Source organism: Netta rufina (genome assembly GCF_964035555.1).
Source record: "Netta rufina genome assembly, chromosome: 15".
Lineage (NCBI taxonomy): Eukaryota > Metazoa > Chordata > Aves > Anseriformes > Anatidae > Netta > Netta rufina.
In genome coordinates, this window is record NC_140138.1 from 15,949,084 (window position 1) to 15,965,423 (window position 16,340).

The window sequence follows — 16,340 nt, forward strand, 5'->3', positions numbered from 1 at the left end:
TGGGATCTTAGAAATCGACGCAAATCCTCTTTCCTACTCTGCAGGACAAAGGGGAGGAAACAGGCGCGGAGCAGCACCGCGGCTCGACCTCTCCATCTAAAGGAACCGCGGTCACAGAGCCGTACACACACACAGGGCTGGCTGATTTCTCCGGATGGCTTCCAGAGGCTCTGCTTCTGAGCAAACTCGGGAGATACTAGTAGCATTGTGAGAGCACACAATTTCCATCTGTCAGTTGAAACAGGCAAAATTAGATCTCGAAGCTGCGCATTTAATCCATTGCCAAAACTAGTCTGCCTGGTACAGCACTCAGAACAGATTTTTTATTAAGGGAAAGAAAGAGGGAAATTGTCTTTTACAGCTGCATCTTGTCAGGCCCCTCTGGAGTGACCGCTCCAAGGCTCCGCTGCAGCAGGAGGCTGCGAGCAGCCCTGGGAGCCCTGCACAGAGCTCATCAGCCTCTAATTCACTCCCAATTTGTCTCTATGCAGCCTGATGACTCCTAATTGCTAGTTCAGAAATACAGCGCATACCCTGATGATTTTAAGTTGTTCCCAGTTATCTTAGAATTAACTATTAGGGGGAGATCATGGAATAACTTCCCTCCCATCCCAGGGAGCTAAATATTCACTTAAAAGTATGCCTTATTTAAAATCACAATGCTGCTTCGACGGCGGGATTAATGGATTGGACACGAATGCCAGATGCTACCTTAAGAATTAAGGGCAAAATCCGAGCTCAAGTTCCCTTAAAACATCTGTGCAAATAGAGGTAACATATTTCTTGCACGAGTTTCGATGCCAATAGCAGAGGTTGCTGCGGCACAGTTTGGGGGCCCAAGCGGGTTGAATTTACGGAGGAACGTGGGGCAAGAGCGAAGCCCACCCGCATGCTTCTGGGCATGCAGGCCACAGAGCTGGGGACCCCTCCTGATTTACACCAGCACAAGGAAGGAGCAGATCACGAGCTACGTGCTCGTGAAATCCAGCGGAAAACTAATCGGAGCTCTGTAAGTAGGCAGCTCGCAGTGCTGCTTGTCTGCAGAAGCAATTTAAAAATAAACAACACAGAAACATGATTCAGAGTTCATTCACTGTAAACTAATGCGATCCCAGTCGCTCTAATGGAGTTACTCCAAACATGTCATTTACAGAGAGCATGTCAGATAAATCTCCGATCCTGCTTCCAAGCAAGCTGGGTGGAGGCTGCCAGCCCCAGCCCCAAAACTGTGGTGACAAAAGCCAAGGAGAAGGTAAACAAGGGCTGGCTGTCACAGTCCTGTTGTGGCTCTGCAAAGGTACTGCTCTTTACCTAAACTCAATTATTTGGAAAAAAAAAAAAAAAAAAACACAAACAAACCGCTATTAAAACTACTCTTCTATTTTAAAAAGTGCACTAAAATGCAGTAAAAAAAATCTTAGAAACAGCTGTATGATTATCAGGAAAAGATCTACATCCAGTCTGGGGCTCCACTGAGTAAAATTCATCTACAACAAAGAAAAAGAGACACCAACTCTGAGCTCTGATCTCCTGCTCCCATTAACCAGCAGAGTGCAACTCCAACAATACTTTACTTCACATTTCTGAGGATCTGGCATCTAGACGTGCTGGAAAAAGGACATATGGTCTCAATACGTAAGGCAAACTTGTAAACAAACTGCAAATTGAAACTGCATTTATTGGTTCCCACCAGATTTGAGAGGTGAGAAATCTGAAGGCAATTGAAAAACTTTACAAAGTGCAGTCTGGGATGCATCTCATAAATGCCATGAAAAGTAGCAAATTAATGGCTCTGATGTGTTATAAATTACAGCCTGAAAACAAAAAGTGAATTGTAGATATTTCACAGATATTACAAGTAATTTTTACTAAGATGTGATGCAACAAGTTAGCATCTCTCTCAGCAGGAATATCCAATACAGACTGATTAAAAAAATAGCAGAAAAGGAAAAGCACACACAAACACGTTCTAAAATTATATTAATGACTACCTTCTGTGAAACTATAGATACTGTAAGTTGTGTGTGGATACAGAGAGTTAACTTTTGAATCAATTGGCTTTTGTAGAAATAGAAGCACTCAGTAGGTTCAGGAACAAGGAAGAATTGAGGAGCGAGTTTCCTAAGTGCATTTGCAGATTAAAGCTGCTCTTACACACTTGTTGCTGTTCTGACTTGGGACAATGCTGGGGTAAACTCGTACAACCCTGACACAGTGCACACAGCCTGTAAGGAAAACCCAAATCCAAAGGAACAGAGATCAACTGTCCTGGGAGCAGCCCCAGTGGCGCTCAGCAAGGCTGCAGCAGATCTGGGTGGGGGAGGAAAGGAGCAGGGGTAAACACAACTTGCTGAAAGTTATTTTTTAAAGTCTAAAATCTAATTTTCATTATTTATACTCCTGATTTAGTTTGCACACTTTGGCCAGACTTCCCCCCCATCCCCAACAATTTCACGTTTCTCTTCTGGGACACCAGCGCCAGATCTCTGTCTGGTTTCCCTACATTCACACCCCTGAGTTCATACAGGTGTCACCACTCACCAATCTTCGCTGCAAAGAACCACAGCAAAACCCCACCTGCTCTACAAGCACTCCTCCAATTAGCTCTCTGACCTCTTTTGTTGCAGAAGTTCCTCTGAAAACAGGAGCCAAGCACCCACTAACACCTGCAGCCCACCCTTGGCTCCCCAGCTGCTTCATCACATCCTTCCCAAATCTCAAAGCTTCAGCTCTGCACAGGGAGGGAATTTCCAACCCTTATCCATGAGCTTGGTTAGAAGGTGGGAATAAAAGGCATGTTATGGCAGTACAATGAGCAGTGCTTCAGAAATTAGGGGGTCAGGGCTGAAGGGTTTTGGTGGTGCCAGGGGGAGAGGCCAACTGAGACGCTGTCTGTTGATCCTAAACAGGAAACCCAGGACTAAACTCTTGATTAGATGTATTGAGCCAACACAGAATGCTGAAATGAAAGGAGCTAAAAACACATGTGGACAGCATATTTTTAGACGAGTTACAATTTGCAAGACTCCTCTTACTTGTGTTTCCTAATTGCTTGTCACTCAGTGGGAGCTGCTGCTGGGTGCGCAGCACCTGCGCCTCTCACCACGTTCAGTGGGCGTCGTGGGTGCTCAGCAGCTCCCAGGATGAGGCCAGAAATACAGCTACTCGGTAACGGGTTTTTCCACAGCACGCTAAATATTTTCACTGCAATATTTATATTCAGAGATGACAAATTATGATTTGGTCAAAGCCTCCCAGTGCACTTGTCAGGATACAGCCTGAATAGGGCCAGATTAAAAGCAAAGGCTTCCTGATAAAGCTCCTCAAAACTGAAGCACGCCAGCTACGAAGCAGAATGCAATCAAATGAAGTTGACCAAACTGACGGGAGCCCAGACACTGCCACTTTTATCCACACTTCCACGTGCTTGCAGTACAAAGCCCAAAGCCACAAATTGCAGCACTGCAGCAGAAGCAGGAGCCGGTGCACAAAACTTGTGCAACAAGGGATGGAAACAAGCCAGCCTCGAGCCAGAGCACAACTCACGACAGTGCTGAGCATGCAGCTCAGCCCCGTCCAGACATGGCACAGGCTGGAGCCTTAGATGCAGATCACTTGCACCATTTTGCATTAAATATGGTTTTTTTCCACCACCCAAGTGTACTTCCAGACTCCTACACCAAGGAATAGCTGGAAATAACAGGCAGGACGTGAGTGTGGGTGTTAGGGCTGCCCCAAAGTGCTTGTAAGGGCAACCTGCAAGTGCTGCAAGGGGACGTACTTCAGAAAAAAATACATAATAATACAAAAAAAAAAAAAGTCAGGTTTGATGCATGCAGACACTCTACCCGAATAGGAAAACAGAGCCAAGTCCCACAGAAACCCGCTGGCACCGACGAGCTCTGTAGCCACTTGAGAAAATAAATCACAGGAGGGTGTTTTTTTTTTTTTCCCCGACTAAGGCACACAGAACTGAACCTATTATGAATCATGAAATGTTTTTATGAATCATGAAACAAGCAGCAAAGTTCCTCTGGCCTTATGGATGCCCCGCTGCCCAGCTGCCACTCGGAGCTGTGATGGGAAGCAGGTCTCCGTGCTGCTCCATGCAGCTGGGGTCACAGCACGTGTCCCCTGCCAGCCACACAGCAAAGACCCCCTCAGCCATGTGCTGGCAAGGGCCACGGAATCAGCATTCGCTCTTCCAGCTGCTTTACCTCCTGCATGCTGATGGTGCTCCTGCCAGCACAGCCCTGCCTTATGCTGCTCGAACCAGCCCCTGGTCCCCGGCTGGATCCATCCCAAGACGCACGGACAGCCAGCGGCCACCTGAATGTCACTTGGCATTGCATGGGACTAAACATCAGCAAGAGCAACAGTCTATGGGAAAGAAAAACACAAAAAGAGCATCTCCATGCACACGGTGCTTCTGCCAAGCTGCCAGCTGCCGGCTCGTGAACAGCCAGGGAAGGACCCCGTGGGCTCTCAACGCCAAAATCCTGCTCTGTGCACCCAACGTGCACACAAAACCCCACCCACAGGCCTCTATAAATAACCCCACGTAGGAGATCCGGGACTGGAGAAATAAGTAAGTGCACTTCCAATTATATACCTTAAAAAAAAAAAAAAAAAAAAAAAAAAAGGCAAATAAAAATGCTGCTCCTAACTGAAGGAAAATACAACATAACTTGACGGTGAAGGATTCTACTCCAGCCACTGCCCATGTCACAAGAACCACGTCCAAGCTGTCCATTTGCTCTAAACCACCACGTGCAAGTGAATTTCTGGTTGAAGCCGGGTTTGGAGATAACCCTGGAGCTTGTAAGGAGATTCCTGTGCCGAAGTCATCGCTTAGGAAAGCCAAATGCAAGAGTGACACAACACAGCAAACAGCTTGACAAAAAATCATCTGTACAGCAACATCGCACGAATCAGACCCAGAGCAAGCCCGAGCGCTTTCTGTTCCTTTGATTAAAGTTTAATGGGCACAACTCTTTGATTACTGCTGCCACGTGTGAAAATCAGCTCCTCGCAGCTCTTTTGCTTTCTGCTGTTTGAGAATTAAGCAGCTTGTCGTTTTTGTTAATACAAAACCATGCAAATGTTTTTTGGGGAGGGTAACGGAGATTTTTACAGGTTCTTCCTCACATTGCCGAACAGCACAGCTATTAAAGCCACAACCTTGCACCTTCCCCATCTGCCAACTCCCCAATTTTCCCCCTTCCCCGCAGACCTCGGGCAGGCACGTGCCTACAGCCAGGCTTTCTCCCAGCCCCGAAAGCTGATCCCCACCCCACCTGTCCCCCCGGGAACCAGGCAGCAGCTTTTTATAGCCATCCCTAAGCCCGGCAGTAACCCCCTCTGCTTAAGCCCCAGAGGCAAACCACACTTTTGGCTGGGAGGCGTAGGACTTCCACCTGCTGCAGGGCACAGGTCTGTGCTATCTCTGCTAACGAGAAATATTCAGAGCGGCTGGGCTGCTTTCGCAATTCCAGCGATCAGGATTGATGACGTTCAGCCCTCCCCGTGCTGTGGCCGCATTTGTTTTTTAGGATGCTCGTGTACCCAGGTCCACAGGGGCCCCACAGTGCGGCTCCCTGCCTCTGCCAGGAGCATCCCGCTGCAAATGGGACTCCAACCACGCTGGACAGGACACCCTCTGTACTCTCTGGGGGTACAGAGCCAAAGTCTTTCTGCCTGGTGGCAGGGGGAAGAGTTTTGGAGCAGAGCATCCCATGGGGGATACACAGAGATGTGCTCCCACACTGGGGAACAGTCCACAAGCAGGGGGAAAGGAGGGACGCAGGCATTAGGGGCGCAGAGGGAGAGTTCCCCCAGCTTCCCCCCCACCAGTAAATCCCAAAGGAAGCAAAGGACAGCAAAAAGCACCACTGAAGGAGGTAACTTTACAGAAAGGTTTGGTGCTTCCCAGATAAGCAAGCACCTCAGTGAAGCCCTTCAGACACAGATTTTAAGAGACACCACAGTTACACCCCTCTCTCTACCAGACGGAGATTTTAATGCAAACAAAGCTCGTTATCATGCTTTATAGATCTCTGCTTTCACATAGGCAGAAAGAATCACCAGAACTGCACGAGTGGCCAGAAGCCACCTTCGTGTCTCCCTCCTCTCTTCCAAGTGACTCTGTCTCTGCGGGACAGGCACTCGGGGAATCTCTGCCCTTACTGCACTGATCCGCCTGCGCTCCTCCTCGAGCTGCCTGCCCAGCTAGCTGCTTTCCAAGCTTCCCAGCCGTCGGCAGCAGCATTCAGCACCGAGATGCCAACCGCCCGACACACACCAGCACCACCCGGGCACAGCACCGGCTCCCCAGAGAGACCACATCTCACTTCGGGCTCGCTCGACGCAGCTTCAGAAAACACAAGCAGCAGCAAGACAAGCGCTCTCGCCAAGAAACTTCAGAGCAGCCTCAAGAGATAATTCTCACCGCAGCGTGCGGGACTGCCGGCGACCGGGAGGGGAGAGAAGGGGAAAAATCCCAGCCAGGAGCTCGTCCCTCTCGCTGCGATGCGTCGCGAGCATTGTTCAGCTCCAGCCACAACACGCCAGCTCCAACAGCAATAACGCTCTAAGACGGGGCTTATGCGGTTTTATTAGATTTCTGCCTCCCTCTTAACCAACCGTCACAATTTCCATCTAATATTATGTCATACGGGGAAGTTTTATGAAGGAATCTGGTCTCCCGTGAATTCTTTGGCGAGATGCTGAAACGCAAAGTTCTGCCCGACGATAAAAACAGCCTCACCCTCCAGCGGCACGCACACACCTGACTCCACTTCTCCAGAAACCTCAGCGATGAGGCTGCTTTGTTCTCCTCCAGCTGTGGGGTTGCTTTGCCACCAGCTTGTGGGGACACCAAACCCAGGGCAACTCCCAGGGTGACGAATCGCTGCCAAAACCCCAGGCTTCACCCTCCTGCATGCCCCCAAAGTTTGGGAACACAATAACCCACACTGGAAGGAACAGATCAGCCTCAACCCCCACCTCTGACATAAGAGGAGCACAGTGCCCTCCCCCGGGCCCCTCGAGGACCTGGTATTTCACTTTTTTGGTAGGGAACCATCAGCTACATTTAATATTTCTACGGCTGAAGCATCACCGCGGAGAGCCGCTACTTGTTTACTTCTCCCTCCCATTCACACATGGGAGAGCCCAGTTCTCCTCTCGCAAAAGTGGAGAGCAGAAATCTCCCCGTGGAAGCCGATAGTTCACGTAAACCTAGTTTAATCGACGGGAGACTCAAGGCCATAACAATTGGGGGTTTTCTCCCTCCAAGGATTTCTCCTAATAACGGCTTAAGGCAGCTTTCTGGGGAGGATTGTGCAATTCCTCCTAATGACAACACTCGGCTTGGTGGTGTTGCTGTGGAAAACAGTGATCTCAGATGCACACAGGTTTCTTTGGTTAACTGAAAGGAGATCAATAATAACCATATTAATAAATAATGCTCTTAACAGCAGCGGCAGGATACAGGCAGCAAGCTGCAGGCAGGTAGCAGGGATAGGTAAAAGCATTAATTATCTGCACAATGTCAATGCTGCCGAGCTGACGTGCGGAGCGCAGCTGAAAGCTCACTTTTTGAAGATCACCAAGACAGACTGACAACTCTGCCTTCGCACGAGCATTTTGGGTAAAATTCAGTTTTCCGCATGTCACAACCGAGAGGAACAGGCTGCTCTTTTTTTTTTTTTTTTTTTTTTTTTCCTTTAACATTAATAAACTAGGTAAAGGACACGGGGGAGGGGGAGATTTCGAGGTCTGGCCGTCCTCCTCCTCCCCCGCCAGCAAGTTGGGAAGGAACAAAAGCCAAGGGGAGTTTTTGGGACGAGGCGAGCGAGGCATGTGCCCTCCAAAGCCAACTCCAAGCCGCTCCATTTCCCTGCGACGAGAAGGCGCACATGCACTCCCGGCTCTTATATAAACAGCAGAAGGGGCAGCGCCTGTCTGAAATTCCCCACCGCGTCTAAAATAAATACAAGGCTGGCTCCAAACTTCGCTCCCTCCGGCCCCACCGAGGGCGATGCGAAGCTGAAGGGTTTCTCCCTGATGTGGGTGCAGGGGGGGGGTGCGGCTCGGGACACCCCATATCCCCCTGCCCCGGTGCCACCTGGGGGGTGATGCTGGGTCCGTGCCATGCCCCCCCCTGAGGCCAGGGGGTAGCAAACGTGGGTGCACACCCCCTGAGCATCCCATAGGGATGATGTGGGGGCAGAACCCCCTGTACCCCCCAGGAGATTGGGACCGGGACAGCACAGAATGGGGATACTGGGGACACCCCGGGGACTTCAGAGCATCCCAGGGGTGGCGAGCCAGGGGACGCAGACCCCAGGGGAGTGCTCCAGGTACAGAGGGGTGGGGGTCTCCGGGTATGGGAGGGGGTGCTGTCCCCCCGGGGAAAGGATATGGGTTACAGACCAGCCTGAGGCACCAGCTGCGCGGGCGGGTGGTTTGCTTGAGGCAGAAGAAAGCGGTGGGTGCCAGCGCCGGGTACGGCACCTGCTCCTCCTCCTCGGAGGCCAGTTCGGGCGGCGGGTCGCGGCCGGGGGAACCGCCGGGACCGGGGGAACCGCCGGGACCGGAGCCGGCATCCTCCGGCGGCAGCTCGGTGGGGCGGCGGGGCGCCACGGGGATGGGCACCCGCACCTCGCCGCCGGCCGCCCGCGGCTCTCGGCTCTCGCCATCGCTCATGGTAGCGGCCAGGACCTGCGGGGCAAGGGCAGGGGGTCAGGGGGGAGCCGCTGGCCACCCCCCCCTCCAGGCAGCGGGGCGCGGCTCCCACCTGGCCCCGGCGCTCACAGCCGCCACAAAGCAGCCCCCGGTGTGTGTGGGGGGGTCCAGCCGCCACCGGGGCGCGGCCGCTCCCACCCCCCTGAAAAGCCTGATGTGTGTCCCCCCCCCTTCCTCTTCCCCAATCCATCCATCCTCCCTTCCCTCTCTCCTCCCCGCTCCCAGCTTTTAATTTTCGGGGATGGGTATCGCTAAAGGGGGTGGGGGGTGTTCGCGAGAAAGCGGGGGGGGGGGGGGTCCTACCTTAGTTCGGCGGAGCGCGGTGCCCCCAGGAGCATAGCCGTGCCTTTGGGTTCACATGGGACCGGGCTGCCGGGGGGTTGTGGGTTTGGGGGGGGGGGGGCGCAGGGAGGCGGCGGACCCCCCCACACACACCCCCAGCAAGGCGAAGGCAGCGGGTGGGGGGGGGGGGGCCGGGACTCGGCGTGCGGCGCCCGCCCGCGGGGATGGAGGCTGGGGAGGAGGAGGAGGAGGAGAAGGAGGAGGAAGAAGAAGAGGAGGAGGCGGAGGAGAGGTGGCGGCGGGGGCGGGGGCCCTTCCCCGAGCCGTGCCCGTGCCGTGCCGTGCCGAGCCGAGCCTCTCCCGACGGTAATCCCAAGGAGCGAGCGGGCAGCCCCGCAGACCGCTTTGCAAAGCTTCGCCCGTGCTTAACAGGAAACTTCGGATTTACCGGGGGAGGAGGGAGACGAGAGGGGAGGAGAGAAGCGGGGGCGGAGGGGGCTGGGAGCCCGCCGGGGGCGGGCAGCCGGGAGGAGCCGGGGCAGCCCCGGAGGGGAGGGAGGGGGGGGCGCCCGCATCTGCCCGTGCCCCCCCTCCCACCGCTGGCCTCCCCCTGCCTTTGTTCGGGCTATGCAGGGCGCCCACGGCCTCCGGGGAGCCACCCTCACTTGGGGGGGGGGGGGGGGGGGCGGAACCCCCTTTCCTCCCCCCCCCCCCACCCCAGGACTTTACGATGCCGCTGGGGGGGCTCCGGCTTTGTCCCACGCCCCGTGCCGCGAGGCTCCAGCTCCGCCGGGCTCTCCGGGGCCGCGCATCCCAAAGGGGGCAGCTGCGACCCCCCCGGGACCCTAAGGGGGCGGTAGGGCCCTGCTGGCCCTGTGTCCCCCCCCCACTATTTCCACCCCCCCACTCAGGCTCTGCCGCGTGGGAACCCGCCCGGCGCCGCTCCCACGGGGGCTGCGGGGCTGCCCCAGCCCCCCGCCCACCCCCGCTTGCCGCCGGGGCATTAATTCATTAGTTTTAATAAAGAAATGTATAAGCCCGAGGTAGAGGTCGGAGCGTTTTAATAAATAAAGATCGGCTCTGAAAACTGCAGTGATTTTTAGCTGAGTAGCTAATCTTCTCAAGGGCTTAGCTCGGAGGGATCAGAATAAACAGATAATAGAAAGTCGTTACAGGCACCGTCCCCTTAAACTCTGCTTAGGAAGTTTTATTCTTTTAAGTTACTTCAGATTCTGCGAATTCTATCTGTGCGTCGTGCAGGTGGAAGGGGGGAAAAGAGAGATTAAAAATGTTAGCTAGATACATTCCCCTCCACTGGAATCTTTTAAAAGAGTGAGTTCATTATATACCACCACATTCAATTTGCAAATGCAGTTCCCAATGCTATTCTTCATGGTTAATAACTGGGAATTGATTGAAAAGGGAGGTCATGCAGCTTTCAAAGCAGAAAGAGCCGAGCCTAATGGGGCTAGTGAAGAGATGGTTTTACATACACACTTTCAATGGTTGTTTTATTAGATGTTTGCAGGTTGTGATTAACAGTATGTGGCAATTTTATTATTGAACAAACAATGCCTCTGACAAGCAGGACACAGCCTGCAAGGCGAACGTGAACCATGCAAAGAAGAGATTGCACTTGGAGTTTCCACACGTTTATACCAGCTAATTAGGGCAAATCATAAATTACTGTGGGAAGGGAAGATTTGTGTGTGAGTTGGTGTAGTTCTCCTTGAGCGAACCATCTTCCACTCATAAATTATCTCGCGCAAGAAAATGACCTCTGCAGGAACAAAAGGAGCTCTCCTAAACCGGGAAGCGGGAGCAGAGGCCAAGCTTTGAGAGCCACCGGCGCCTCTTGACCCTCTCCCAGCAGCAGAAGCTGCCCAGTCAATAAACTTTCCCCCGTGCCTTCCCTCCAGCTCTGTGTCAGGGGATGCTGCTGCCACGACTGACAAATCCCTCTTCAAAGCCGTTCCCCCGCCAGCTGTCCGCAAGCACCGGCTCCTGTCCTTCGGTGGCGGAGGCTCGGAGCTGTCGTGGGCTGCAGACATCCTTCCCAGAGCCAGACAGAGCACACGGGGCCTGGCATTTTCCAGGTCTTAACCTGTTGCCTGATGGAGAGAGTATTTAAAGTCAAGAGCCTTATTAATAAGCTCCATGCAGTGATGGCTGCTGAGGACTTCTGTTGTAGAAGGGAGGATTTTGAAGAAGCCTGGCAAAAAGTAGGCCCGATGCTGGCCTCGGAGGGGGTTCTGGCTTGTTCTCCAAAGGATCAGGATTAACTCCAAAGGTGGTCGTGGCTGAAGAGAGACAACATTTTGTTGGCAAAAGCATTCTTTTCCTCCCATAGTTCCTGCCTAACCCATGTGTAGTGGCTGGAAGGAGTAGGGCAGATTCTGCTCCCTTTACTCCAGGTTCATCTCCAGCAGCTGCGCTGGCAGCAGTAAGGCTTCCTCAGCTTTACACGAGTCAGAAGGATCTGGCCACAGCCTTGCTTTCATTAATAAGCCACCAGAAATTTTAAGATCAATACTGGTCTGAGGATACACAGTACACCCTGAATGGGCACTTGGCTTGCAAAGTCACAGCTGACTTAATGGGATGTGTAATGCTCTTAGCTGGCCCTGATAAATTATCCCCCACTGGCATGCATCTGGGTGTATTCCAGACTGCATGCAAGGTGGAAAGGCTGGAGATGTGCACATCTGCCCCAAAATCACACAGATAACCCCTCGCAGACCAAGGAATTGGTTAGTGTTCACCGAGGTGGGAGCTCAGCAGGGCAAACTCATGGAGCTCCTTAAGTTCCAGCAGCCACAACACGTTCAGCTGCAGGCAAACCAGGTTTGCTCCCACCATCACAGCCCACACATGGGCTGTGGACACCCAGCCTCACCTGCCTAATCTTCCCCATTCCATGCTCTTCAGGGTGAAGCTGCCATTTGCTGCTACAGAAAGACAAGACAGGATGTTAAGAGAAAATCCTCAAGTTGTCTCAGGTATTCTACATAAAGCCAATGTACTTAATATTCCTCCCCCAAACTTGCCTGCAGCCTCTCAAGGGCTGTAAACCTTCTGGCAACCCCGCTGAAGGAGCATCCCCAGCCCTGCAGCCTCCCTGCTTGGGGGGGACGGCTGGATTCTGCTCCCAGATGCTGCGCCTTGAGCCAGGAGCGATCCGAAGGAGACCCACGGTGGCACCCATCGGGACTGAAAATCAATTTGCTCAAGGTCGTGGGCATGATGAAAGCAGGACCAGGCATCCCCTGCACGACACACGCCCTGCTCGCTAGCGAGGCTCCAAGCGGAGCCCTGCCAGCATCCATGAAATGTGCTGGGCGTGCCATCGCGGGGCACTGTCAGATGAAACCCGGGCAGTAAATCAAACGGCGTAGCACAGCTTAATGCCCTGTCTGTGACTGTACGTGATACACAGCCTCTTCCCACAGAGTTGTAAGGATCAGCTGGAAAAAAAAAAAAATCCAGTTTGACTTTTGGTGTTTGATGCTCCAGCGTTTCCCAGGCTAAGATGAGATCAGTAGGTTGGACCCATAGCCAAAAGCTTCTTTGTGTTTTTATGCCTATTAAGCTGACCTCTTATACATGAAGTCTGACAGAGGTGCTGAATAGTTTATGTAATTTTTATTTTTTTTACTGGATCTAATTCTAGCTGACTCAAATCTGGGTTTTCTGATTGCAGAAAAACCTTCAAACAAGGAACAATCTAGCTAATAGTGCTTGCATAAATCATCCTCAAAATAATGAGTATCTGCGGAGTGAATTCATTTAGCTAAATAGATGGAAGACCACTTTAAAGTTATTTAGAAAGATTAACAAAAGAGAAGGGAAATGAAAAACAGATAATAAATTGACGAGAGAAGGGGAAAAATTGTATTAGAAACAATGAATTTGTAATAAATTCAAAATGCCAAGGAGAAATTTCCAAAAAAGGAGATTGGCACGGTGGTAGTTTGGCTGTGCTAGTGCTAAAATGTATTTTTAATTAAAAATACACGGATGTTAAAATGCATTTTAAAATGGATAGATAAATAGGTCCCCAGCCAACATTACATTTTTACTTTTATGACTTTCAAATTCACCAATAATTTGTCATTTCCCCAGCACAAAAAAACCCTTACCTACTGCAGGGCTGTTTCTTCCCCTGCACTCGACATACCTTCACCAGCCCTCCCTGCAGCAAACCACTTATGTCACCCTGGCCGATGGTGGGACTTAGTCCTTTCCACTTGGAGCCTGCTCCGTTTTCCATCAAAATCCCCAGAAATCCTTCCATCAGTTTGAATTTGAGCAAGATTAGGACTTTTTTTTTTTTTTTCTTTTTACTGTCTTCAGCTCCTGGAGATCCTCACAGCAGCAGCCCTGAAGCCCACAATCATTCTGTTGTTGCTGAAGTTCATTCAGAAGTTGCTGAAGGAGACATGGAGCCATCCAAAGGTGCCTCATTCACACGCCACCACGTTTGGTGATTCCTTCCAGTGGTTTCAGATGAGGCTGAGGGTGGTGAGGGTGGGAGAAGAGAGAGGAGTTGCATCAAGACCCAAGATAATCGAGCATGAAAACTATTTTTTCATTGATTTTCAAAAAAATCAATTTTTCTTTCTTCACCCACGGCAATTTAGGGAATATTTGCCCCCTCCCCAAGGTCACATGCTAGGTTTTAATGCCTTTATGGTGCAATGTTTAGGTTCTAGGTCACCGAGCCTTAAGAAATCCAACAGGAGGCCCACATGAGGAGTACAAAGTCCCACCTAAATCCTGAGAACAGGGCTGGAGAAAAACTGGTGCAGGACTCCATGCGATGCTTCTGAAGTTGGCTCTGCCATTCATGCTTTGTCTTCCAGAAAAACATCATTTTTCAGAAGAAAATGTCCCCTATCAACTTTCAGCACTGTGTTAGAGAAGCACAAGGCTACCTTCCTTCAAAGCCTTTCGCCCACCTGCACTCTTTCCAGTCTCTCGGCTGAATGTGCAGCATTTTTAAATACATCACCGAGCATATTTCAAACCCACACATTTTGGACAGGCTCAAAACCTGCATTGTGGCTTCTTTCTTTCTTCCGTTGTGTTTGCCGCTTTGATTTATTTACTTCTCATATCATGTTTAGACTTACTAAATATAAAAACTGTTTAAAATAACTGTGCAAAATATTCTCCAAGTCCTTGAGAAAAAAAAAATACAGCGCTCAAGACTGCCTTCTCATGTTTTATGGTTTTAGCACATGTTGCAAATAGAATATTTCCACAATAAATGTTTGTTAAAAATAATTTCCACGTGAAGAAGTTAGTTCTAAGCCAACAACCCCAGCGAGGCAGAAGAGGAGCTACCAGGTTGGCAGTGACAGCTGGTGCTTTCCTGAAAAAAATCCCCAAAATCACTGAAAGATACAACTTTGAATGGGAAGACAGGTTTAGTCTCCATATTCCCCCTTTGCTTAATATCTTCATTATCTCCTTGATGCGGACACCCGCTCAGTGAGAAAGAACCAGTGTCAGAGAGCCCAAGAGCTGCAGATGTGTGTTCCCTGCAGGAGTAGACACCCAAAGGCATGCCAGCATGGCTTGCTTGCTTGTTGCCCTGCCTTTGCATAACTTACTGGTCCCTGAGCTCCATTTCCTGACTGCCTTCTGAGTGTTCCTGCTACAAGCAATCATCATGGCCATGATTTCCTCAGCAAGAGCGTTTCCTTTCACAGATCTGGAATTTCACATCCCTTAATGTCACTGATTGCCCTGTAGCCTTATGCAGTGAGAATGAGAGGAGCTTCACTTTTGCCCAAGCCTGCTGCATTGCCACTTGTTTATTAGACGGGCAAGACAAGACAAAAATAATGACTCTTCAGTTTGTTGCCAGTAAAGAAAACACTTTTTGTGCAGTTCTAAAGCTTTAAAGGCTGCAAGAGTCTGATTTCTTGCTGAAAATTTATGCTTCTACTCAGACGACAACAGAAAATTAAAGACAAATAAAACAATTTAACTAAAGAGCTACCTGAGTAGTTTTAAAATGAATTAAAATTAATTTGTTCATTTAAGGGGCTTCACTGTAGGTCAGACCCCATCAGAGGTAAAATTATTCTAATTGATTTTATTGTTGGTAAATGCATTTATGGTGCGACAGAATATTTGAAATCACCAAGGCAAACTGCTGATGGTACAGATTCACTAATTTACTGGACAAAATGACCTTTGTTGCACTAAGTACCGAATCTTATGGGACAAAAGTCCTTTAAATAGCTGCTAATATTTTAAACGAATTACCCAAGATGATGATGTTGAAGAGCTGAATATATTAGAGAACTTAACATACATGGGGATATACACAGAATATGTATGGGTTGAATATATTAGAAGATGCTTTGCATGAGAAATAACTTAATTTGGGACTGTTACGTGTCCACAGAGGGGAAGCAAGCAGATGCCTTTTATACACACTAAATGGTTTGACATTTTTCTTCCATCCCTCAAAGACAACTGTTGGATGGCAAGCGCAAGGTAAGGGAGTGAAGCCGAAGGGACCAAACATTGCACTGCTGCAGAGGTTCAGCTATCAGGCAGCAAATCCTTGAGCTGCAGCAGCTGGGATGCGTGCAGGTAGTGAGAGGGATACCTGTGTGTGGCATGGCCAGGCTCCTCTGCCTGCCCTGGGTGCTGTGCCCTGCAGAAGGACAGTGATGAGCCAAAGATCTTGTTAAATGCAACAGGAAACAAGAACTAAGCAGTGCTGCATCCTGCTCATGCTATGAAACTCCTATAATGTTCTTTACACAATTTATTGTAAATCACTCATGGCTTGTTTAACGCTCCGCTGATTTTATCTTGATTTATTGTGTTGCCACCCTGCCTGGTGAGGCAGCAGCCGTGGCTTTATGGTCTTTAATCAAAGCCCAAGCACCTGTAGCAGCACGTGTCTGTCTGCCCAAAGCCCCTGCATGGTGCTCAGCATCCCACGAGCTCGTCTGCAATCGACTGAGCCCGGAGCCCTCGGCCCTACCTAGGGACATCAGCACTGCTCTGCTCCCCTCTCTCCATGAGCCCACCAAGGTCCAGCATGTCCCAGCTCTGGGATTTCTCCTCCCTGATGCTTTGTGGGGGGCACACAAGCCCACCTGCCCTTCTGCTGGCTCCTGTTATCCTTTACCTTAATTCTGTAGGTGGTTTCTGTAGGTCTTGGGTGAGAGCGTAGACCCACAGCTGTCCACAGCACTGAGAGTCTGTGTTCCTCAGACAGCCTGCTGAGGCAGAGATAAGGAAAACAAAACCTTTAACATCCTCAGAGACAACATTTTACCCCA

The 16,340-nt window shown here is 50.5% G+C and overlaps 1 protein-coding gene across 1 annotated transcript in view; it reads right to left on the reverse strand.

The window, feature by feature from the left end:
* The window catches only part of CACNA1H (calcium voltage-gated channel subunit alpha1 H), a gene marked incomplete at its 3' end in the record, with an annotated part of 220,244 nt that extends 211,144 nt beyond the window's left edge, over window positions 1–9,100 (reverse strand). Inside the window, exons 1-2 of the mRNA XM_084295770.1 lie at window positions 9,052–9,100; window positions 8,426–8,724 (exon numbers count right to left, since the gene is read on the reverse strand). Of these exons, the coding sequence (XP_084151896.1) occupies window positions 8,426–8,709 (284 nt within the window). The 5' untranslated portion in view covers window positions 8,710–8,724; window positions 9,052–9,100. The remainder of the gene's footprint in view (window positions 1–8,425; window positions 8,725–9,051) is intronic.
* Window positions 9,101–16,340: the final 7,240 nt, after the last annotated feature.